The sequence below is a fragment of the Paramormyrops kingsleyae genome, chromosome 3 (assembly GCF_048594095.1).
Source record: "Paramormyrops kingsleyae isolate MSU_618 chromosome 3, PKINGS_0.4, whole genome shotgun sequence".
Taxonomy (NCBI): Eukaryota; Metazoa; Chordata; class Actinopteri; order Osteoglossiformes; family Mormyridae; genus Paramormyrops; species Paramormyrops kingsleyae.
This window is the reverse complement of record NC_132799.1, coordinates 41,821,888-41,843,325: the sequence shown is the minus strand read 5'-3', so window position 1 is coordinate 41,843,325 and position 21,438 is coordinate 41,821,888. Positions and strand designations below refer to the sequence as shown.

The 21,438-nt window shown below is 48.0% G+C and overlaps 1 protein-coding gene across 2 annotated transcripts in view; it reads right to left on the bottom strand.

Moving 5' to 3' along the window:
• The window catches only part of LOC111843357 (EF-hand calcium-binding domain-containing protein 4B-like), a 41,083-nt gene that overhangs the window by 11,157 nt on the left and 8,488 nt on the right, over positions 1-21,438 (bottom strand). For both annotated transcript variants that reach the window (XM_023810884.2, XM_023810887.2), the window contains exons 3-9: positions 16,518-16,629; positions 14,817-14,997; positions 5,542-5,688; positions 1,538-1,628; positions 1,360-1,455; positions 1,100-1,287; positions 110-181 (exon numbers count right to left, since the gene is read on the bottom strand). In XM_023810884.2, the coding sequence (XP_023666652.1) occupies positions 110-181; positions 1,100-1,287; positions 1,360-1,455; positions 1,538-1,628; positions 5,542-5,688; positions 14,817-14,997; positions 16,518-16,629 (887 nt within the window). The remainder of the gene's footprint in view (positions 1-109; positions 182-1,099; positions 1,288-1,359; positions 1,456-1,537; positions 1,629-5,541; positions 5,689-14,816; positions 14,998-16,517; positions 16,630-21,438) is intronic.

The following is a 21,438-nucleotide window of genomic DNA, read 5'->3' as shown; positions in this document are numbered from 1 at the left end:
TTGGGTAGGGGTTAAGGTGGTTATGTTGGGATTAGAGTTTTCCCCATAGAAAAGATATAATTACAAACCTGTGTAAGTGTGTATATGTGTGTGCGTGCGTGCATCTAACCTGAGGAGGTCCAGCTGTTTCAGCAGGCTAGCTTTCTCCCTCTGCAGGCTCTCAGTGACCCAGTACATTTCCCTGTGTACAGAAGAACCACTCACAGTTAAAAAGCTTTGAGAAACAGCCCTATATGCCATTCACAGCCATAAAGAAGAGGAGGAGGCCTGAGAGGCTTCAGCTGGTCAAGACGCTGAAGAGAACCAAAGTAGCCGAGCGGCAGGTAATATGTAAGCAAAGTATTGAACGGTGATGGTGGTGTCGACTGGATGCAGGGTGTAGTGCCTGAGGCGATCAGATATTGGTCATCAGGTGTCCATGCTCATCTACAGCGGTGTGGGGCTCAGCGGGTTAGACACACTGCGCCAACGCTTCAAATCCCACACTGTGGTTTGATTGCAGGCCCCCTAAGCAAATCCATTAACCCCCACTTGCTCCAGAGATTGTATGACCTTGCTTTCATTTGTACATTTCTGCGCTGCATAATGACTTGCTGGTCAACATAATGGTTACATAAGATTAAAATGGAGCTGAAAGTCATCGTAGCACAACACATTACTCACGCGTTTGTGGTGATGCTGGTGTAAACAAACCTACTGTGCTGTCAGTGGTATAAAAAGTATAGCACATACAATTATGCACACTACATAATACTTGATGATGAGAATAAACAACTATGTTACTGGTTTATGTATTTGCTATACTTTTTATCATTATTTTAGAGTGTACTCTTTCTACTTCTAAAAAATGTTTATTGTAAAACAGTATGCTGTGTTATGCATAGTGTGTTAGAGTGTACACCATGGAGTGTACTATTTCTCAGAAAATATCGTGACGTATGACCATAAATTGTAATCTACTGATCTACAGTGTATAACACAATGTAGGTGTGGATGCTGATGGTGGTGGTGACCTGGTCATATCCTTCTCTTCTAAATGGTGTCTTCCTGTTAATCTAAGAGTGATGAGCCACAGGATGGGTGTCTTGGAGAGACTCACATGTCACGGTCCTCATGCAGGTGGCTGGATTGTTCCTGCAGCAGCCCCAGCTGGTCCTGGGCGAGAGCAAGCTCCTGGGCCCTTCTCTTCAGCTCCCTGGTCAGCTCTTCGTTGGTCTGCTTTAGCTTGACATTCTCCATACTGGTCTCCCGCCGTTCACTGTGCAGATCCCTGCACTGTCTCTCTAGCTGGGGCCATGTATAGAAAAACTTTGGTGTATCAGAGACACACCCTCACACAAGCACATGCCCACTCCATACCTTTTTCTGCTTCTGTATGAGATTTTCCATCTCCCGTTCCTTCATGACCAGCTTGTGCTCCAGGTCCTGGCTCCGTGATAGGAAGTGCTCAGAATCCTGTAGGGATCAGCAGAGGCACAGAATCAGAGGGGGGCTGGGAGAGGAGTCATGCCAGGGCTGCTGGAATGCGACCTCTTACCTGCAGGATAATGCGATCCTTCTCATCCTGGATTTGCTGCTCCATCTCTTCATAAAGGCGCTGGATTTCATCATCGTGAGAGGCAGTTCTCCTGCATGGACACAGGGCACTGTGAGCTCACTGGCTCAAAACACAGGACCACCAGGCCAAGCTTCAAGACTGAAGGATCTTAATGCTTAACATGGCATGTGAAAAATGTAAATACATCGCATTATGTGTACTGTCATTGTACCTTGTCTGTTTACCTTGATCTAATCAAATTCAAGGACTTGTGCCCAATGTGTTTTATACACATATGTGTTATATACATTTACCTTTTATGTCATAATGAATTGCAGGTCTGACTGATTAGCAGGTCCATTCAGGCTTAAATGATCATCTCCGCATTAGTGAAATTGCAGTGCTCCCCGCTTGGATGTCCCACAATGCAATTAACAGATTGGAACCTGCTACCTCTGGCCACATCATCCAGCTCCTGTGCTCCAGGAGTCCATCCACCCACCCATCCATCCATCTCCTACCACTTTTCCAGGTCGGGTTGCAGGGGCAACAGTCCAAGCAGGGAAACCCAGACTTCCTTTCCCTGGCCACTTTGTCTAGCTCCTCTGGGGGAATCCCGAGGCATTCCCAGACCAGCCGAGAGACATGGACATGCTGGAGAGACTTAGGTCTTCCCCAGGGCCTCCTCCCAGTGGGACATGCCTGAAACACCTCAGCAGGGAGGCATCCAGGAGGCATCCTGACCAGATGCCCGAGCCACCTCATCTGGCTCCTCTCGATGTGGAGGAGCAGCAGATCTACTCTGAGTCCCTCCCAAATGACCGAGCTTCTCACCCTATCTCTAAGGGAGAGCCCAGCCACCCTGCAGAGGAAACTCATTACGGCTGCTTGTATCGCGACCTCGTTTTTTCGGTCACTACCCACAGCTCATGACCATAGGTGAGGGTAAGAACATAGATCGACTGGTAAATCGAGAGCTTTGCCTTTTGGCTTAGCTCCTTCTTCACCATGACAGACCGATGCAGTATCCGCATCACTGCTGACGCAGCACCGATCCACCTGTCGCTCTCCCGTTCCATCCTTTCCTCACTCGTGAACAAGACCCCGAGATATTTTAACTCCTCCACTTGGGGAAGGATCTCCTCCCCAACCTGGAGAGAGCACTCCACCCTTTTCCGGCTGAGGACCATGGTCTTGGATTTGGAGGTGCCGATTTTCATCCCAGCCGCTTCACACTCTGCTATGAACTGCTCCAGTGAGAGCCGAAGGTCACGGTCCGATGAAGCCAACAGAACCACATCATCTGCAAAAAGCAGAGACCTAATCCTGAGGTCACCAAACCGGACACCCTCAACGCCCTGGTTGCGCCTAGAAATTCTGTCCATAAAAGTTATGAACAGAATCGGTAACAAAGGGCAGCCCTGGCGGAGTCCATCCCTCACCGGAAACGAGTCCGACTTACTGCCGACAGTGCGGACCAAGCTCTGACACTGGTTGTACAGGGACCGAACAGCCCTTATAAGGTAGCCCGGCACCCCATACTCCCGGGGCACTCCCCACAGGATTCCCCAAGGGACGCGGTCAAACGCCTTCTCCAAGTCCACAAAGCACATGCAGACTGGTTAGGCAAACTCCCACGCACCCTCCAGGACCCTTCCGAGAGCTGGTCCACTGTTCCACGGCCAGGGCAAAAACTACACTGCTCCTCCTGAATCCGAGGTTCGACTATCCGATGGACCCTCCTCTCCAGCACCCCTGAATAGACCTTACCAGGGAGGCTGAGGAGTGTGATCCCCCCTATAGATGGAACGCACCCTCCAATCCACCTTCTTGAAGAGGGGGACCACCACCCTGGTCTGCCAATCCAGAGGCACTGCCCCCAATGTCCACGCGATGCTGCAGATGCGTGTCAACCAGGATAGCCCTGCAACATCCCGAGCCTTGAGGAACTCCGGGCTGATCTCATCCACCCCCGGGGCCCGGCCACCGAGGAGCTATTTAACCACCTCAGCGACCTCTGCCCCAGAGATAGGGGAGTCCATCCCCAAGTTCCCAGACTTCCTCATTGGAAGGCATGTTGGTGGGATTGAGGTCGTCTTTGAAATATTCCTACCACCGCCAAAGCCGCGTTCCGCTTGGAGGCCCAATAGGACTCCTTTTTCAGCTTGATGGCATCCCTCACCGCCAGTGTCTACAAGTGGGTTCGGGGATTGCCGCCGCGACAGGCAGCAGCCACCTTACAGCCATAGCTCAGGTCAGCGCCTCCACGATGGAGGCGCGGAACATAGCCCATTCGGACTCAATGTTCCTTGCCTCCCCCGGCACATGGGAGAAGTTCTGCCAGAGGTAGGAATTGAAGCTCCTTCTGACAGGGGATTCCGCCAGACGTTCCCAGGAGACCCTCACTATACGCTTGGGCCTGCCAGGCCTGATCAGCTTCCTCCCCCACCAGCGGAGCCAACCCACCACCAGGTGGTGATCGGTTGACAGCTCCGCCCCTCTCCTCACCTGAGTGTCCAATACATGTGGCTGCAAGACACAACCACAAAGTCGATCAACAACCTGCGGCTTACGGTGTCCTGGTGCCAAGTGCATATATGGACACCCTTATGTTTGAACATGGTGTTCATCCCCAAGTGAGCTCGATGGGCCGAATGGCCTCCTCTCGTTTGTATAGTTCTTATGTTCATTATGGACAATCTGTGACGAGCACAGAAGTCCAGTAAAAAAACACCACTCGGGTTGAGATCGGGGGGGCGTGTCCTCCAATCACGCCCCTCCAGGTCTCACTGTCATTGCCCACGTGAGCATTTAAGTCCCCCAACAGAACAAGAGTGTCCCCAGAGTAGCGCTCTCCAACACCGCTTCCAAGGACTCCAAAAAGGTTGGGTATTCCAAACTGCCATTTGGCGCATAAATGCAAACAACAATCAGGACCCGTCCCCCCAGCCGAAGGCGAAGGGAGGCTACCCTCTCATCCACTGCAGTAAACCCCAACCCACAGGCGCCCAGCCAGGGGGTAATAAGTATGCCCACCCCTTCTCGGCGCCTCTCCCCGTGAGCAACTGCACAGTGGAACAGGGTCCAACCCCCCTCAAGGAGACTGGTTCAAGAGCCCAAGCCGTGCATTGAGGTGAGCCCGACTATATTTAGTCGGAACCTCACAACGTCGCGCACCAGCTCAGGCTCCTTCCCTGCCAGAGAGGTGACATTCCATGTTCCTAGAGCTAGCTTCTGCAGCCAAGGATTGGACCACCAAGGTCCCCGCCTTTGGCTACTGCCCAACTCACATTGCACCCGACCCCTTTGGTCCATCCTACAGGTGGTGAGCCCATTGGAGGGGGAACCCATGCGCCTTCTTCGGGCTGTGCCCGACCAGGTGCTATGGGTGCAGGTCTGGCCACCAGGTGCTCGCCATCAAGCCCAACCCCCAGGCCTGGCTCCAGGGGGGGACCCCGGTGACCCGCGTCCAAGCGAGGGAAAACGTGTGTCCATGTTATTTTTCATCCTAAGGGGTCTAATGAGCCGCACTTCATTTGGTTCCTCACCTAGGACCTGTTTGCCTTGGGAGACCCTGCCAAGGACATAAAGCCCTGGGCAACTTAGCTCCTGGGATCATTGGAACACGCACACCCCTCCAACACGATAAGGTGTCGGCTGCAGGAGTACAGTGGTTAATTCACACAAATCTAAAGTTTAATAATTCACCTCCAGCTTCCATCTAGCGGTGACTCTGATTTGAGGAGCTAACGATATTGCAGGTGGTGATATGGGAAAATTGCTCCCGGGTTGCCAGATAAAACTCCACCTTTGTGATGGGATATGTAAAAACCAAAGAAATCCTATGTACTTGTACTGTGGCAAATAAAATGTCATTAGAATAAGTAATGGTGTCACAACAGAGCAGACATCAAAGACAAAATTAAGGTTATCTGATTAGAGGAAAGGGGTATTTAATTACAAATGAATAACTTTGCAGACCAGATTACAGAAGAGCACTGTACCTCCTCAGCAAACTTTCCATGTCTCTCCTCTCCTTGTTGGCCTCTTTGATTTGCTGGGTGACCCTGGCAAGGAACTCCTCGAAGTTGCACTGGAGGTGAGGCTCATCCCGTCGAAGCTCCGCCCATAGGATGCGCACTTCTTTTGGACTGGTGTGGTGGGGGGAGGGGAGAGGGGATTAAGGATTAAATTCAGGAAGTCATTCAAGAACCCATCCTGAAATTAGAAATGGTTTCTGAAACATGTGTGTGATGTTGAGTTATTTTGAGGTTGATAATGCAAACGTTCATTTGATATATAAATAACTTAAGTACTACAGCAATACAACAGAAATACATCCATCAATCCATCTTCTAACCACATATACTGGCCAGGGTTGCAGGAGTGCCTGTGGAACAGTCTATCCTGGGTAACACATGGCACAAGAAAGAGGTAAACCCTGAACAGGATGCTAGCCCATGGAAGGACACTCTCACAACCACATATAACCAAACAAACTGGCAGCCCAGAGACACCAGTCAGGAAAACCACATGTCTCTGGACTGCAGGAGGAAATGGGAGTAGCTCGAAGAAACATGAGTGGCACAGGGAGAACATGGAAACTCTGGGGGTATGAAAAAACAGGGCTAACCACTGAGTATATACATATACACACACACACACACACACACACACACACACACACACACACACACACACACAATTCTACGTGGCATTGATTCAACAAGGTGCTGAAAGCATTCTTTAGAAATGTTGGCCCATATTGATAGGATAGCATCTTGCAGTTGATGGAAATTTGTGGGACGCACATCCAGGGCACGAAGCTCCCATTCCACCACATCCCAAAGATGCTCTATTGGATTGAGATCTGGTGACTGTGGGGGCCATTTTAGTACAGTGAACTCATTGTCATGTTCAAGAAACCAATTTGAAATGATTCGAGCTTTGTGACATGGTGCATTATCCTGCTGGAAGTAGCCATCAGAGGATGGGTACATGGTGGTCATCAAGGGATGGACATGGTCAGAAACAATGATCAGGTAGGCCGTGGCATTTAAACGACGCCCAATTGGCACTAAGGGGCCTAAAGTGTGCCAAGAAAACATCCCCCACACCATTACACCACCACCACCAGCCTGCACAGTGGTAACAAGGCATGATGGATCCATGTTCTCATTCTGTTTACGCCAAATTCTGACTCTACCATTTGAATGTCTCAACAGAAATCGAGACTCATCAGACCAGGCAACATTTTTCCAGTCTTCAACTGTCCAATTTTGGTGAGCTCGTGCAAATTGTAGCCTTTTTTTCCTATTTGTAGTGGAGATGAGTGGTACCCGGTGGGGTCTTCTGCTGTTGTAGCCCATCTGCCTCAAGGTTGTGCATGTTATGGCTTCACAAATGCTTTGCTGCATACCTCGGTTGTAACGAGTGGTTATTTCAGTCAAAGTTGCTCTTCTATCAGCTTGAATCAGTCAGCCCATTCTCCTCTGACCTCTAGCATCAACCAGGCATTTTCGCCCACAGGACTGCCGCATACTGGAAGTTTTTCCCTTTGCACACCATTCTTTGTAAACCCTAGAAATGGTTGTGCGTGAAAATCCCAGTAACTGAGCAGATTGTGAAATACTCAGACCGGCCCGTCTGGCACCAACAACCATGCCACGCTCAAAATTGCTTAAATCACCTTTCTTTCCCATTCTGACATTCAGTTTGGAGTTCAGGAGATTGTCTTGACCAGGACCACACCCCTAAATGCATTGAAGCAACTGCCATGTGATTGGTTGATTAGATAATTGCATTAATGAGAAATTGAACAGGTGTTCCTAATAATCCTTTAGGTGTATACACACACACACACACACACACACACATATATACATACATACATACACACACACACACACACTGTCACATCCCGCTCCGTACGATCCCGATATGTGCCACGCCCCCCTCATTACCTCGCGTTCAGCCCTGATTGTTCTCACCTGTTGCCTGTTCCGTTTACCTAGTCCTGTGTATATTAGTCCACGTCTCCCCATGTCTGCGAGATCTGGCATTGTATTGTCCGTAGATGTCCGTGCCTGTCTGTCCGTCAGCTAATAAACCCCCATTCTACCCGTAAGTTTGGCTCAGTTCGCTTGCTTCCCTGCTCGCCTTACGCCCGAACGTGACAGAATGCCGGATCTCCCGAACACGCTCAGCGCTGCCTGGGAAAAGCTTCCCCTCGATGAAGAGATCGTTTGGTGGACGAACATGCTGGAGCTTCAAGGGGATCCAATAGCCCGCCCACTGGTGAAGAAATGTTGGGTGCTCCTGAGACAGAGGCACAACATCGGAGCAGCTGCGTGACAAGGTGGGAGAACACCTTAAGCAGCTGAGGGGGAGAGCGGCAGTCTGGCTGGGCCCCTTGGGGTACACCTCCTGGGAGCCGCCCCCCGACTCACCGCCTGCCTCGATCCCGGTTGCTAGTAAGCCGGGAAGGACTCCAGCCTCAACCCCACCGCGAAGGACGTCACTTCAGCAGCGCACACCTGAGCGTGACGCGGCTTCGGCCGCTCAACCCCAGGGCTTGTCCTTTAAGGTGCGCAATTGCGCGTGCACGCCATCACGCGCCTAAAATGGTGAAGAGCTGCGCAAAGAAATATGCGCCTATCAATAAAAAAGAATTAAACTGTACGCGCCTTTTGTCACGTGACCACTCGACGCTCCACGGAATTATTCATGACAACAATGGCGTCGAAAAAAAGCATAGATAACAAGGGTCATCCGTGTCAGAATGCAACGTTTTTGGGGAGGGGAGCGATGGTTGGTGTTAAATAATTAATTCATAACAAATTAATTAATTGTAGCCTACCGTTTCCACTACCTGACCCGCATGGTCTTTGTTTTACCCATAACCAAACCATAAATAAATAAAGATGTTACACACAAATTACCACCTGTCAATCACTTTTTCCGCGGGACTCTGGCAGGAATAGGCACAGTGATCTGTGTCGTTATAATGGCGTCGACAGACTCGGTTGGTAAAAAAAAAAGGTGCAAATTCACCTTTCTGGCAATACTTTAGCTTTAGACCGAATGAAACAGGACAGCCACGAGATACGCCTGAAGTGGTGTGTAGGATTTGCGGTCAAGTTATCCGCGCAAAAGATGCGCAGACGTTCTGTTTGTTATGGTAAAATCATGAAAAAGGCATATTTGGTGTAGTTTTATTTAATCTAATTTAATTAAAAAATAAATAAAAATTCTGCTGTTTCTGTATGCCTCATTTTTTAATGTAAACGAACTAGTTTGTGTAATTCGTTTGGAGTTCACTGTAATTTGTATTGTGATCGCTATAACAACTTCCTTGTTGTTTCCTCATAATAGCATAATAATAATAATAATAATAATAATAATAAAAGTAAAGATGCGGAAATTGAAAGCATGCATTTAATTTGGCTATATAGTGTGATTTAAGTGGTGTGTTTTTCGCGAGCTGGTTGCTGCTGCAGCGGGGGTGGGGCGGAGGATCGCGATGTCGGCTCAGCATCGTGATGTCTATCGGCGATGGACGATGGCATCGTCCATCGACCCAACCCTATTGTCCAACTCTTAATATTGAGCTATCCCCACTCCTAGTCCTAGTCCAACAGCAATATCCTTGGCTACTGTCATTACTCACCCTGTGGTCTAGTTGCAGATTATATCCTGGAAGGCAACCTACTCAAAACTACTCAAGCACTTAAGAGATGACATCTTCATAACTAGTTAGTCTTAGCTGTATACATGTTAAGGATCGACTGCTGCTGGGATCGACTGCTGATGTGTTTTTCATCCAAGAATTAAGTTTTCAGAGAAGACACTGGCTAACAAATGCAATTTCAGTGGAGAAACAGAATTTGGCTCATACAAATTATTGTATGCCATCTCTAAGTTTTGGCCCATATAATCGTAATATTATGGTGCTCTTCCCCTCTGAGCCTTCTGCAGCAAGTGTTATGCAAATTGAGGACAATCTCCAAAGTATTGATGCAAAAAAGACTGAATTCTGAATTGCAAATTTTATTCACCAATAAAAAGTGATTCACTTTAAATCGGTTTCTACAAAATATGTTAAAGCATTAAAACTAGGACAAAATTCTCAACTAACACTAGGACTTTTTGGATTTTGAGCCATTGCACCAAAGTCCAACCACAGGTAAAATTGTGCACCTAGCACACTTAAGGTGCACAAAAAAAATTGTGCACCTACCACTTTTTAGGTGCACAAATTTGTGTGCGCCTGCATTTTTCAAAGGACAAGCCCTGCAACCCCCCTACTCCGAAGAACTGCCAGGGCAACGCACCCAGGAGAAGGACCTGCCCGGGGTCCTAGAGAGCCTCGCTCGTCCGAGAAAGAGGAGACGCAGGGGAAAGGGAAAGTCGACCGCCCCGACGCTCTATTTGGGAGCATGCTCCCTTCTCCCCGCTTGGGAAGACGCCGCGGACGCCGTCCTTACAGGGATGAACCCCGGTGTATCCATGCCGGACCTGCTGGCTCCGGAACTGGCTGCTTCGGACTTGTCAGCAACACTGGCAGCTGCCGCCGCTCTGCCTGCGGCTGCGCTGCCTGCTGCTGCTGCCGCCGCTCTGCCTGCGGCTGCGCTGCCTGCTGCTGCTGCCGCCGCCCTGCCTGCGGCTGCGCTGCCTGCTGCAGCTGCCGCCGCCATCTCCTGTCCTGCTTGACCCGCCTGTCATGCCTGCTCTGCCTGCAGTCCCTGCAGCTGCCACCACTCTGTCTGCGGCACTGCCAGAGGTGGCCGCGGATGCGCCCCCTACTGGCCGCACGCCGGCGGAAGACGACGCCGCTCTGCCCGCGGCGGCTCCTGCTGGTCACTCGCCTGACCTGCCCGCCTCGCCTGTCCTGTCCGGCCAGCCCTGCTCGCCGGTCCTACCCGTCTTGCCTGTCCTCCCCGGCCAGCCCTGCTCCTGCTCGCCTGTCCTGCCCGGCCAGCCCTGCTCCTGCTCGCCTGTCCTGCCGGCACCTGAACTGCCTGAGGTGGCCGCGGTTGCGCCCCCTGCTGGCCGCGTGATGGCGGCGCCCGCTGCGGCACCCCCTGCTGGCCGCGTGATGGCGGCGCCCGCTGTGGCGCTCCCGGCTGGTTACATGCTGGCGGCGCCCGCCGAGGCGCCCCCTGCTGACCATACGTCCGAGGCGCCTGCAGTGGCCCCTGCTCTGCCTGCAGCGCCCCCTGCTGGCCGCTCGCCTGACCTGCCCGTCTCGCCCGTCTGGCCTCTGGCTGCATCGCCGGCTGCTGCCGCTGCTCTGCCCGCGGCGTCCCCTGTTGGCAGCTCGCCGGTTCAGCCCTGCTTGCCTGTCCAGCCGGTCCAGTCCTGCTCGCCGGCGGCTCCGCCTGCTGCAATGGCCACGCCCGTGGCCCCGCCCGAGACTCAGACTCCTGTCCCCGAGGGGTACCTTGAGTGGGATCCCTCGGGGTCCGTCCTATGGACCCCAGATCCCTCTCCCTGCAGGGACCCCTTAGGACCCCGCCTGTCAGTGTCCCGAAAGGGACGGGGCCATAGGCGTGGGGCCCAGTTGCCGCCCGCCCTGCCCCCTGGTTCGCCCTCGCTCGCCTTGGCTGGGGCTCTGGGGCCGCCTGCGGTTCCTCCGGCTCGGGGTCGGTGGTCGCCTCCGGGTCCCCCCCTGGTTCCGCGGTGCCGGTCCTCGGTCGCGCCTCCGGGCCCCCCTGTTCCGGCTGAGCGTCAGACGGCGCCTTCGCCGGCTCCGCCTCCGCCTGCCGCGGCTTCCCCCTCCTGCCTGCCTTCACTGGTGTTCCCTCCTGCTCCCTCTGTGTCCCCTCTGTCACTCCCTCGTCCCGTTCCCTTGGCCCCTGGGTGGTCCCCTCCTGCTCCCTCCTCCCTCTCCCCTGCGGCCCCTCCGGCCGCTGCCTGTCGCCCGCCTGGGTTCCCTTGGGTTCCCTCGGGCTCCCTCGTGCTCCCCTTGTTCCTCCTCCGTTCCCGTCTGTCCCTCCTGCCTTTGTTCCTCGTCCCTCTCGGTCTCCTCCGTTCCCTCCTGGCCCTTTTGTTCCGCCTTTCTCCCCTCCTTCTGTGTCTCCCTTCCTGGTTTGTCTGTCCGCCTTCCCGGTTCTGTGTCGTGTTGTCTTTCTTCTCGTCCCTGTTCTTGTTCTGCGTCTCCGTTCTGTTCCCTGTTTTTGGTTGACGTTCTGCTTTGTTTTCCAGGTCCTGTTTTCCCGGTTCGTCTCGTCCGTCGCCTCTCCTCTGGCGCGCCCGGTGTGCGCGCCTTTGGGGGGGGGGGGTTCTGTCACATCCCGCTCCGTACGATCCCGATGTGTGCCACGCCCCCCTCATTACCTCGCATTCAGCCCTGATTGTTCTCACCTGTTGCCTGTTCCGTTTACCTAGTCCTGTGTATATTAGTCCACGTCTCCCCATGTCTGCGAGATCCAGCATTGTATTGTCCGTAGATGTCCGTGCCTGTCTGTCCGTCAGCTAATAAACCCCCATTCTACCCGTAAGTTTGGCTCAGCTCGCTTGCTTCCCTGCTCGCCTTACGCCCGAACGACACACACACACACACACACACACACACACACACACACACACACACACACACACACACACACACACACACACACACACACACTATATACAGGTATACACACACACACACACACACAAACACAGTGGTACCTCGGTTCTCAAACTTAACCCGTTCTGGACTCTGGATCGAATCCTGAAAAGTTCAAGTTCTGATCGAATTTTTCCCATAAGAAATAATGGAATACCAATTAATTGGTTCCCGGCCCCCCACAATTACACCTAAATATTTTTTTTTTTTTTAAGCATTTAAACACAAAATGAACATAAGAACATAAGAACATAAGAACTATACAAACGAGAGGAGGCCATTCGGCCCATCGAGCTCGCTTGGGGAGAACTTAACTAATAGCTCAGAGTTGTTAAAATCTTATCTAGCTCTGATTTAAAGGAACCCAAGGATTCAGCTTGCACTACGTTATCAGGAAGACTATTCCATACTCTGACTACACGCTGTGTAAAGAAGTGCTTCCTTAAATCCAGTTTGAAATGTTCTCCCGCTAATTTCCACCTATGGCCACGAGTTCTTGTATTTGAACTAATGCTGAAGTAACTATTCGGTTGAACAGCATCCAAACCTGTTAGAATCTTATAGACCTGGATCATGTCCCCCCTCAGTCTCCTTTGCTTGAGGCTGAACAGATTTAGCTCAAATAACCTTTCCTCGTATGACATTCCTCTAAGACCAGGAATCATTCTTGTGGCCCTACGCTGCACCTTTTCTAAGGCCGCTATGTCCTTTTTAAGATATGGTGACCAAACCTGTACACAATATTCTAGGTGAGGTCTCACCAAGGAATTGTATAATCTTAGCATTACCTCCCTTGACTTAAACTCCACACACCTGGAGATGTACCCCAACATCCTATTGGCCTTTTTTATTGCTTCCCCACACTGGCGAGAATGAGACATGGAAGCATCAACATACACACCAAGGTCTTTCTCATAATCAGCTACCTTTATTTCAGTAGGTCCCATAAAATACCTGTACTTTATATTTCTGCTCCCTACATGGAGTACCTTACATTTGTCTATGTTAAATTTCATCTGCCAGGTGTCAGCCCAGTCACTAATTAAATTAAGATCCCGCTGTAGCTGCTGAGCCGCTAGTTCAGTATCTGCTACACCACCCACCTTGGTGTCATCTGCAAATTTCACCAGTTTACTGTATATATTGGTGTCTATATCATTTATGTAAATTAGGAACAAAAGTGGTCCTAAAATTGAACCCTGCGGTACCCCACTATGAACGCAGGCCCACTGTGACATCGAGCCTCTTATAACTACTCGCTGCTTCCTATCCGTTAACCAGTTATCAATCCAAGTCGCTACAGTTCCTAAAATACCTGTCGCTTTGAGTTTAAGTGAGAGCCTCTTGTGGGGAACAACATCAAAAGCCTTTTGGAAATCTAAATAGATGACATCATAGGCCTTCTTATCATCAACTTCCTGAGTAGCTTCCTCAAAAAACTCCAACAGATTTGTTAAACAGGATCTACCTCTCCTAAATCCATGCTGGCTATCCCTCAAAATGTTATTTGAGTCCAGGTAATCTACCATTTTCTCTTTGATTATAGCCTCCATAACTTTACCAGTTATACAAGTTAGACTGATTGGCCTATAGTTTGACAAATTACTTCTATCCCCTTTTTTGAAAATGGGCGTTATGTTGGCATGCTTCCAATCAGAAGGTACCACACCTTCAGATAAGGATTTTTGAAACAGTAATGTTAAGGGTCGGCAAATAATATCCCTCATCTCTTTTAACACTATAACACTATAACAGGATAAAACAAGAGCATTTTTTTCTTAATGGCTTCCAAAAGGATAGATTTTATCCCAACATTACCCATCCTGCCCCGATCGTCTGCTCCTTCCGTGTGCCACGCCCCCTCGTTAACCTCGTGTGGGATCCCCATGTGATCAGCTGTTTCTGGTTGTTGTCATTAATCCTCTGTATTAAGTCCGCTTTTCAGTTTGTTTCCCCAGTCCGGTCATTGGGTGCATTTGACTTGCTTACAGCGCTGGCTTAAAGCATCGCATTCTGATCCTGACGCAATGCATTACAGTTAGATGCATTGGGACCTCTCACCCGGCTGCACAAACTGGAACCGCCTCCGTGACGACATATTTGCCCTTATTGGCTGAAGAGTTTAGTTACACGCATGACGTTTCTATCCCAGGCAGTTCCGATGCGTAATCTGCTATTTCTCCCAAATATCAGTTAGTTAATTTACCTGGTAAAATAAAGTTTAAATAAATTACATAAATGCTCTAATAGTACACGTAAGTTAGTGGTTTATTCATTGTTAGTTACTGTAATGTTGCACTGCTTTATTTGGTTAATCATCCAGTCTGTGAAGGCGGCATTTAAGTAAGAATTGCATTGTAGTATGACTCATTTCCTGGCGCGTATAATTTATATTAGGTCAGCGTTCACGTTTTGACTTCTGATATTCAGATAGAGTTCTAGGTCAAACTGGTTTGTTCGACTTTCAAGAAATTCGAGTTCTAGTGAGTTTGAGAACCGAGGTACCACTGTATATATATGTGCATGTGTGTATTCAAAGAAAGGACCTTGTGTTCTTTAGGGATGAAGGGTGACATTAGGGGTAATCAATGTGGAGGTGCCTTATGGGAGTGGCTCTCGCAATAGGCATAGCCTGGGGTGGAGCTTGAGGCAGGAAGGACTCACTCCTCAAACACGTGGCTGGCCCCCAGGCTCTCCATTAGCAAAGAGAAGTGCTTCTCCTCCTCATCCTCACTAGAGTCCAGCTCGTCACACTGACTCTGGAACACAACTTTGGAGGAGGCTGGGCCAGGTGAAGTTGCAGTCTGCTCCGCTACAGAGATCCTCCGGCCAAACAGAAACTCACCTGGACAACACACAATGATGTCAGTTCATTAAAAAAAACAGACTTCCAGACAGTTTGTCATTCTTTGTCCAAGCCTTTTGTGTAATTTGAAACACCTTTATATTGACAAAGTGCTTTCAGAAAATGTACAAAGTTTGTGTACTGAGCCTCAACAATTCTAAATATAATTTTCAGTTACAGTACTGCTCCTTAGGTAAATAACATGCTCAAGTAACTTACAGCAAAAATACACTACATGGACAAAAGTATTGGACACACCTCATAATCACTGAATTCAGGTGTTTCATTCAGACCTACATTCAGTACTGTCATAGAATACCACCTTTTTCAATAAGCCAGTTCGTGAAATTTCTTCCCTATTGGATATTCCACAGTCAACTGTAAGTGGTATTATTATACAGTAGAAGCATTTAGGAAGAACAGAAACTCAGCCACAAAGTGGCAGACCACAGAAAGTAACAGGGTGGGGTCTCCAAGTGTTAAGGCACATAGTACATAAAGGTCACCAACGCTCTGTTAATTCAATAACTGCAAAGTTCTAAACTTCATCTGGCATTAACCCCAGCAGACAATCTGTGTGCCGGGAGCTTTGTAGAATGGGCTTCAATAGTCAAGTAGCTGCGTGCAAGCCTCACATCACCAAGTGCAATGCTAAGCATCAGATGGAATGATGTAAAGTACGCCACCACTGGACTCTGGAGCAGTGGAAATGTGTTTTGTGGAGTGATGAATCACACTTCTCTGTCCGGCAGTCTAATGGACAAGTCTGAGTTTGGTGGATGCTAGGAGAATGTTACCTCTCTGACTGCATTGTGCCATCTGTAAAGTTGTTTTTCAGCGGTTCAGCTAGGCCCCATAGTTCCAGTGAAAGGAACTCTTAATGCTTCAGCATACCAAGACATTTTTGACAATTCAATGCTTCCAACTTTGAGGGAACAGTTTGAGGAAGACCCTTTTCTGTTCCAGCATGACTATGACTCAGTGCACAAACCAAGGTCCATAACTACATGATTTGGTGAGTTTTGTGTGGAAGAACTTCACTGGCCTCCACGGAGCCCTGACCTGAACCCATCAAACACATTTAGAATGGAGACTATGAGCCAGACCTTCATGTCCAACATCAGTGCCTCATCTTACAAATGCTGTTTAGGATGACACACTCCAAAAGCCATCCCAGAAAAGTAGCAGATGTCATAAAAGTTCCTGTAGGTTTAATGGTCAGGTGTCCCAATACTTTTGTTCAGTGTATAATTCCATTGTGTGTCTCCTTGTATAGTGTATAAACCAGGGGTCTCCAACTCCAGTCCTGGAGAGCTACTATCCAGTAGCTTTTCTATCCTAATTGGCTTCTGATGAGCCACACCTGGCCTTGGTATTTACCCGAGAACAGGTGTGGCTCATCAGAAGCAAGGTAGGATTGAAAACCAACTGGATAGTAGCTCTCCAGGACCGGAGTTGGAGATCCCTGGTATAAACTGACAGGAAAAAGCTACTCAGAGACACGGAAAGGCAGAACCCACTGAATCCACTGGAAAACTCCTCCAGGGTGAGGTAGCCATTTCCATCCGCATCAAGGGAGTCGAACACATCCTCCAGGTCCTCTGAGCTTAGGGGAAGCTCTTCACAGAGCCTCTGGAAGATAGTAAATTAGGGGAGAATGACATAGACAGCCTATGATTTTATATTCCTACCAAGGGAGAAATGCATCTCCTATGCTGAACTTCTAGTCTTGTCCCTATGAGAAATGATTCAAAGGTTGTGGGTTCAAGTTCAACCAGAGTCAATTTTCGAGGGATGATGTGTTGCTCAATGACTAGGCCTCTGTGCCTGTTACTAAAAGGTCACGGATTTAACCCCATCCTTGGCAGAATAGTCATGTGTTTATTAGGCCCTCAAGCAAGGTCCTTAAGTCCCTGAAATGTTCCATGGGTGCTGGACAGATGGCACACCCTGCAGTCACACTCCAAGCTTGACTATCAACTGTAAATATGAAAACTAAATAATTTCAATGTATATGTGCAAATGGCAAATGAAAACATTTTATTTTGGATGTTACTGCATAACTTGTGTCACGTTAAGGATGCAACTTTCTTACAACATTTTAGTCCAGGTTCATACAGTTTACAGCACAGCATTCCTACCAATAAGGTACCTACAGTTCAATTAAATTCAGTTCTGTGTTTTTTCCACTACCCACTTCATTCAATTTTAAAATTTCAATTTGTTATTTGTCATTAATGGTCATGACTAGAAGCTGGAAGGGATCATGGAGCAAAAACAGAGGTTAGGGTCAAACCCAGCACACATTGTGTCTTCTCCCGGTTGAGAAAACAAGAAGGCGGCAATTTGCAACCAATTCACCCTTAATCAACTGCCTACAAAGTAAGAGACCACAACCAGCACGACACACAACATTCAACACAGCACAATAACAGATCAATATACCTCAATAGAAGCACAATTCTGTATTGCTGGCCTACCGCACAAGGTTGTCATAACAAAAGACCTCCACAAGAAAACTACAGAGCACACTCGTTTCCTGTGTTTTTGGGTGAACCACAAGCATATTCAAAAGACAAAGGAGCAAGACCAATAAACCAGCAGAAACGAATAACCACATTTAAACAGTTCTTCCTGAAGGGAAGCCTCTTGGTGATGGCTCTGGCGTAGATTATCGCCTTTCAGCAAACACTTTCAGGGAGGCAACCTCTGCATGTTCTCTTGGTATTGCTCTGAGACTGAGAGGCTGGTCAGATGCCAGGCCTCAGGACCCTCCTTTTCATATGCAGTCTACATTTAGAGATGCACCGATAGCGATATTCGGATCGGTATCGGCGCCGATCCAGACCTATTTGACAGATCGGGTATCAGCCATGCGTGACCGATCCACGACCTATACTTACTTATTTAGTTTTTAGCAATCAATCACACAACAGCTCTTTCCCACTTTGCATGTGTTTTTTTACGGCATTCAAATCGAATGTTATCACTGGCCCTCAGTCTTTTTTGCTACTCAGTGGGTGTGACGTCATGCACATACCCTTCGCAGTACGAGGAACGCAAGATAAGACGTGACGATCTGGGAGTATTATACGCTTTTAACAGAAACCAGTAGCACAGCGATTTGCAATCTATGTAAAATAAAGTTTTGAGGTGGGAATAGCATTTAATGGACAATCCCATTTTACAAAGCGCACACAACTGCGAGACAAAAAGCAATGGATGATTTGGGAGTAGCTAACTTAATTGGACTGTTTTGCGAACTCGCTGCAGCTTGTAATACAAGAGGAGTTGCCATCGCAACAAAAGTGTAACTGCACTGACGCCAATAAAAACTTAACATTTTAAGCATTCACCACTTGTGTATACTTGCTTTGAAGATATTCATATTGAACTGTAAATGCCTCAAAAACGCTTAAAACAAACAAGGTGGAACAGTACGTTATGTTTGTAGTAGCCTAATTATTTTTTGTCATACATTTTGTCCATCTGTATTTACTAGCATATACACTCACCAAAAGGATTATTAGGAACACCATACTAATACGGTGTTTGACCCCCTTTCACCTTCAGAACTGCCTTAATTCTACGTGGCATTGATTCAACAAGGTGCTGAAAGCATTCTTTAGAAATGTTGGCCCATATTGATAGGATAGCATCTTGCAGTTGATGGAGATTTGTGGGATGCACAGGGCACGAAGCTCCCGTTCCACCACATCCCAAAGATGCTCTATTGGGTTGAGATCTGGTGACTGTGGGGGCCATTTTAGTACAGTGAACTCATTGTCATGTTCAAGAAACCAATTTGAAATGATTCGAGCTTTGTGACATGGTGCATTATCCTGCTGGAAGTAGCCATCAGAGGATGGGTACATGGTGGTCATAAAGGGATGGACATGGTGAGAAACAATGCTCAGGTAGGCCGTGGCATTTAAATTAGAGATGGGCGATCCACGTTTTTTCAGTTCCGATCCGATTCCGATACACAACTGCCGATACCGATACAGATTCCGATACAAGAGCTCTTTTTACTTTGTTATACTTTACATATTATTTTTTTAAGCTAGTAAATACAGATGGAAAAAATGTATGACAAAAAATATTTAATTAGGCTACTACAAACATACATAACGTACTGTTCCACCTCATTTGTTTTAAGCGTTTTTGAGGCATTTGCAGTTCAATATGAATATCTTCAAAGCAAATATACACAAGTGGCGAATGCTTAAAATTTTAACAGTTTTTCTCCCATTGGCATCAGCGCAGTTACACTTTTGTTGCGATGGCAGCCCCTCTTGTATCTCAAGCAACGAGTTCGCAAAACAGTCCAATTAAGTTAGCGACTCCCAAATCATCCATTGCTTTGTTTTGTCTCGCAGTTGCGTGCGCTTTGTTAAATGGGATTTTCCATTAAACGCTATTCCCACCTCAAAACCTTATTTTACATAGATTGCAAAACGCTGTGCTTCCGATTTCTGTTAAAAGCCTAAAATACTCCCAGATCGTCACGTCTTATCTTACGCTCCTCGTACTGCGAAGGGTATGCGCATGACCTCACAGCAGGCGGAAGTCACTGTACTCACACCCACTGAGTAGCAAAAAAGACTTAGGGGCAGTGATAGCGTTCGATTTGAATTCCGCAAAAACACACATGCAAAATGGGAAAGAGCTGTCGTGCGATTGATTGCCAAAAACTAAATAAGTAAGTATAGGACATGGATCGGTCACGCATGGCCGATTCCCGATCCGTCAAATAGGTCTGGATCGGCGCCGATACCGATCCGAATATCGGTATCGGTGCATCTCTAATTTAAATGATGCCCAATTGGCACTAAGGGGCCTAAAGTGTGCCAAGAAAACATCCCCCACACCATTACACCACCACCACCAGCCTGCACAGTGGTAACAAGGCATGATGGATCCATGTTCTCATTCTGTTTACGCCAAATTCTGACTCTACCATTTGAATGTCTCAACAGAAATCGAGACTCATCAGACCAGGCAACATTTTTCCAGTCTTCAACTGTCCAATTTTGGTGAGCTCGTGCAAATTGTAGCCTCTTTTTCCTATTTGTAGTGGAGATGAGTGGTACCCGGTGGGGTCTTCTGCTGTTGTAGCCCATCCGCCTCAAGGTTGTGCGTGTTGTGGCTTCACAAATGCTTTGCTGCATACCTCGGTTGTAACGAGTGGTTATTTCAGTCAAAGTTGCTCTTCTATCAGCTTGAATCAGTCGGCCCATTCTCCTCTGACCTCTAGCATCAACAAGGCATTTTCGCCCACAGGACTGCCGCATACTGGATGTTTTTCCCTTTGCACACCATTCTTTGTAAACCCTAGAAATGGTTGTGCGTGAAAATCCCAGTAACTGAGCAGATTGTGAAATACTCAGACCGGCCTATCTGGCACCAACAACCATGCCACGCTCAAAATTGCTGAAATCACCTTTCTTTCCCATTCTGACATTCAGTTTGGAGTTCAGGAGATTGTCTTGACCAGGACCACACCCCTAAATGCATTGAAGCAACTGCAATGTGATCAGTCAGAATTTGGCGTAAACAGAATGAGAACATGGATCCATCATGCCTTGTTACCACTGTGCAGGCTGGTGGTGGTGGTGTAATGGTGTGGGGGATGTTTTCTTGGCACACTTTAGGCCCCTTAGTGCCAATTGGGCATCGTTTAAATGCCACAGCCTACCTGAGCATTGTTTCTGACCATGTCCATCCCTTTATGACCACCATGTACCCATCCTCTGATGGCTACTTCCAGCAGGATAATGCACCATGTCACAAAGCTCAAATCATTTCAAATTGGTTTCTTGAACATGACAATGAGTTCACTGTACTAAAATGGCCCCCACAGTCACCAGATCTTAACCCAATAGAGCATCTTTGGGATGTGGTGGAACGGGAGCTTTGTGCTCTGGATGTGCATCCCACAAATCTCCATCAAATGCAAGATGCTATCCTATCAATATGGGCCAACATTTCTAAAGAATGCTTTCAGCACCTTGTTGAATCAATGCCACGTAGAATTAAGGCAGTTCTGAAGGCGAAAGGGGGTCAAACACCGTATTAGTATGGTGTTCCTAATAATCCTTTAGGTGAGTGAGTGTATATATATATATATATTATATATTTATATATATATAAAAAAATAAAGTATAACAAAGTAAGAGGAGCTCTTGTATCTGAATCTGTATCGGCAGTTATGTATCGGAATCGGATCAGAACTGAAAAAATGTGGATAGCCCATCTCTATCTACATTGCACAATATCCTAACCATATCACAGCTTAATGATAGCTATTCGACACTTACTTTATTTGCTGTAAAATCACCAATTTAACAGCAGTAATCCTTCAAAACCAGTACAGGTCATTATTTGTTCCTTAAATATAGAGAGGACTACCCAATTATCTGGACATCACTCCCTCCCTCT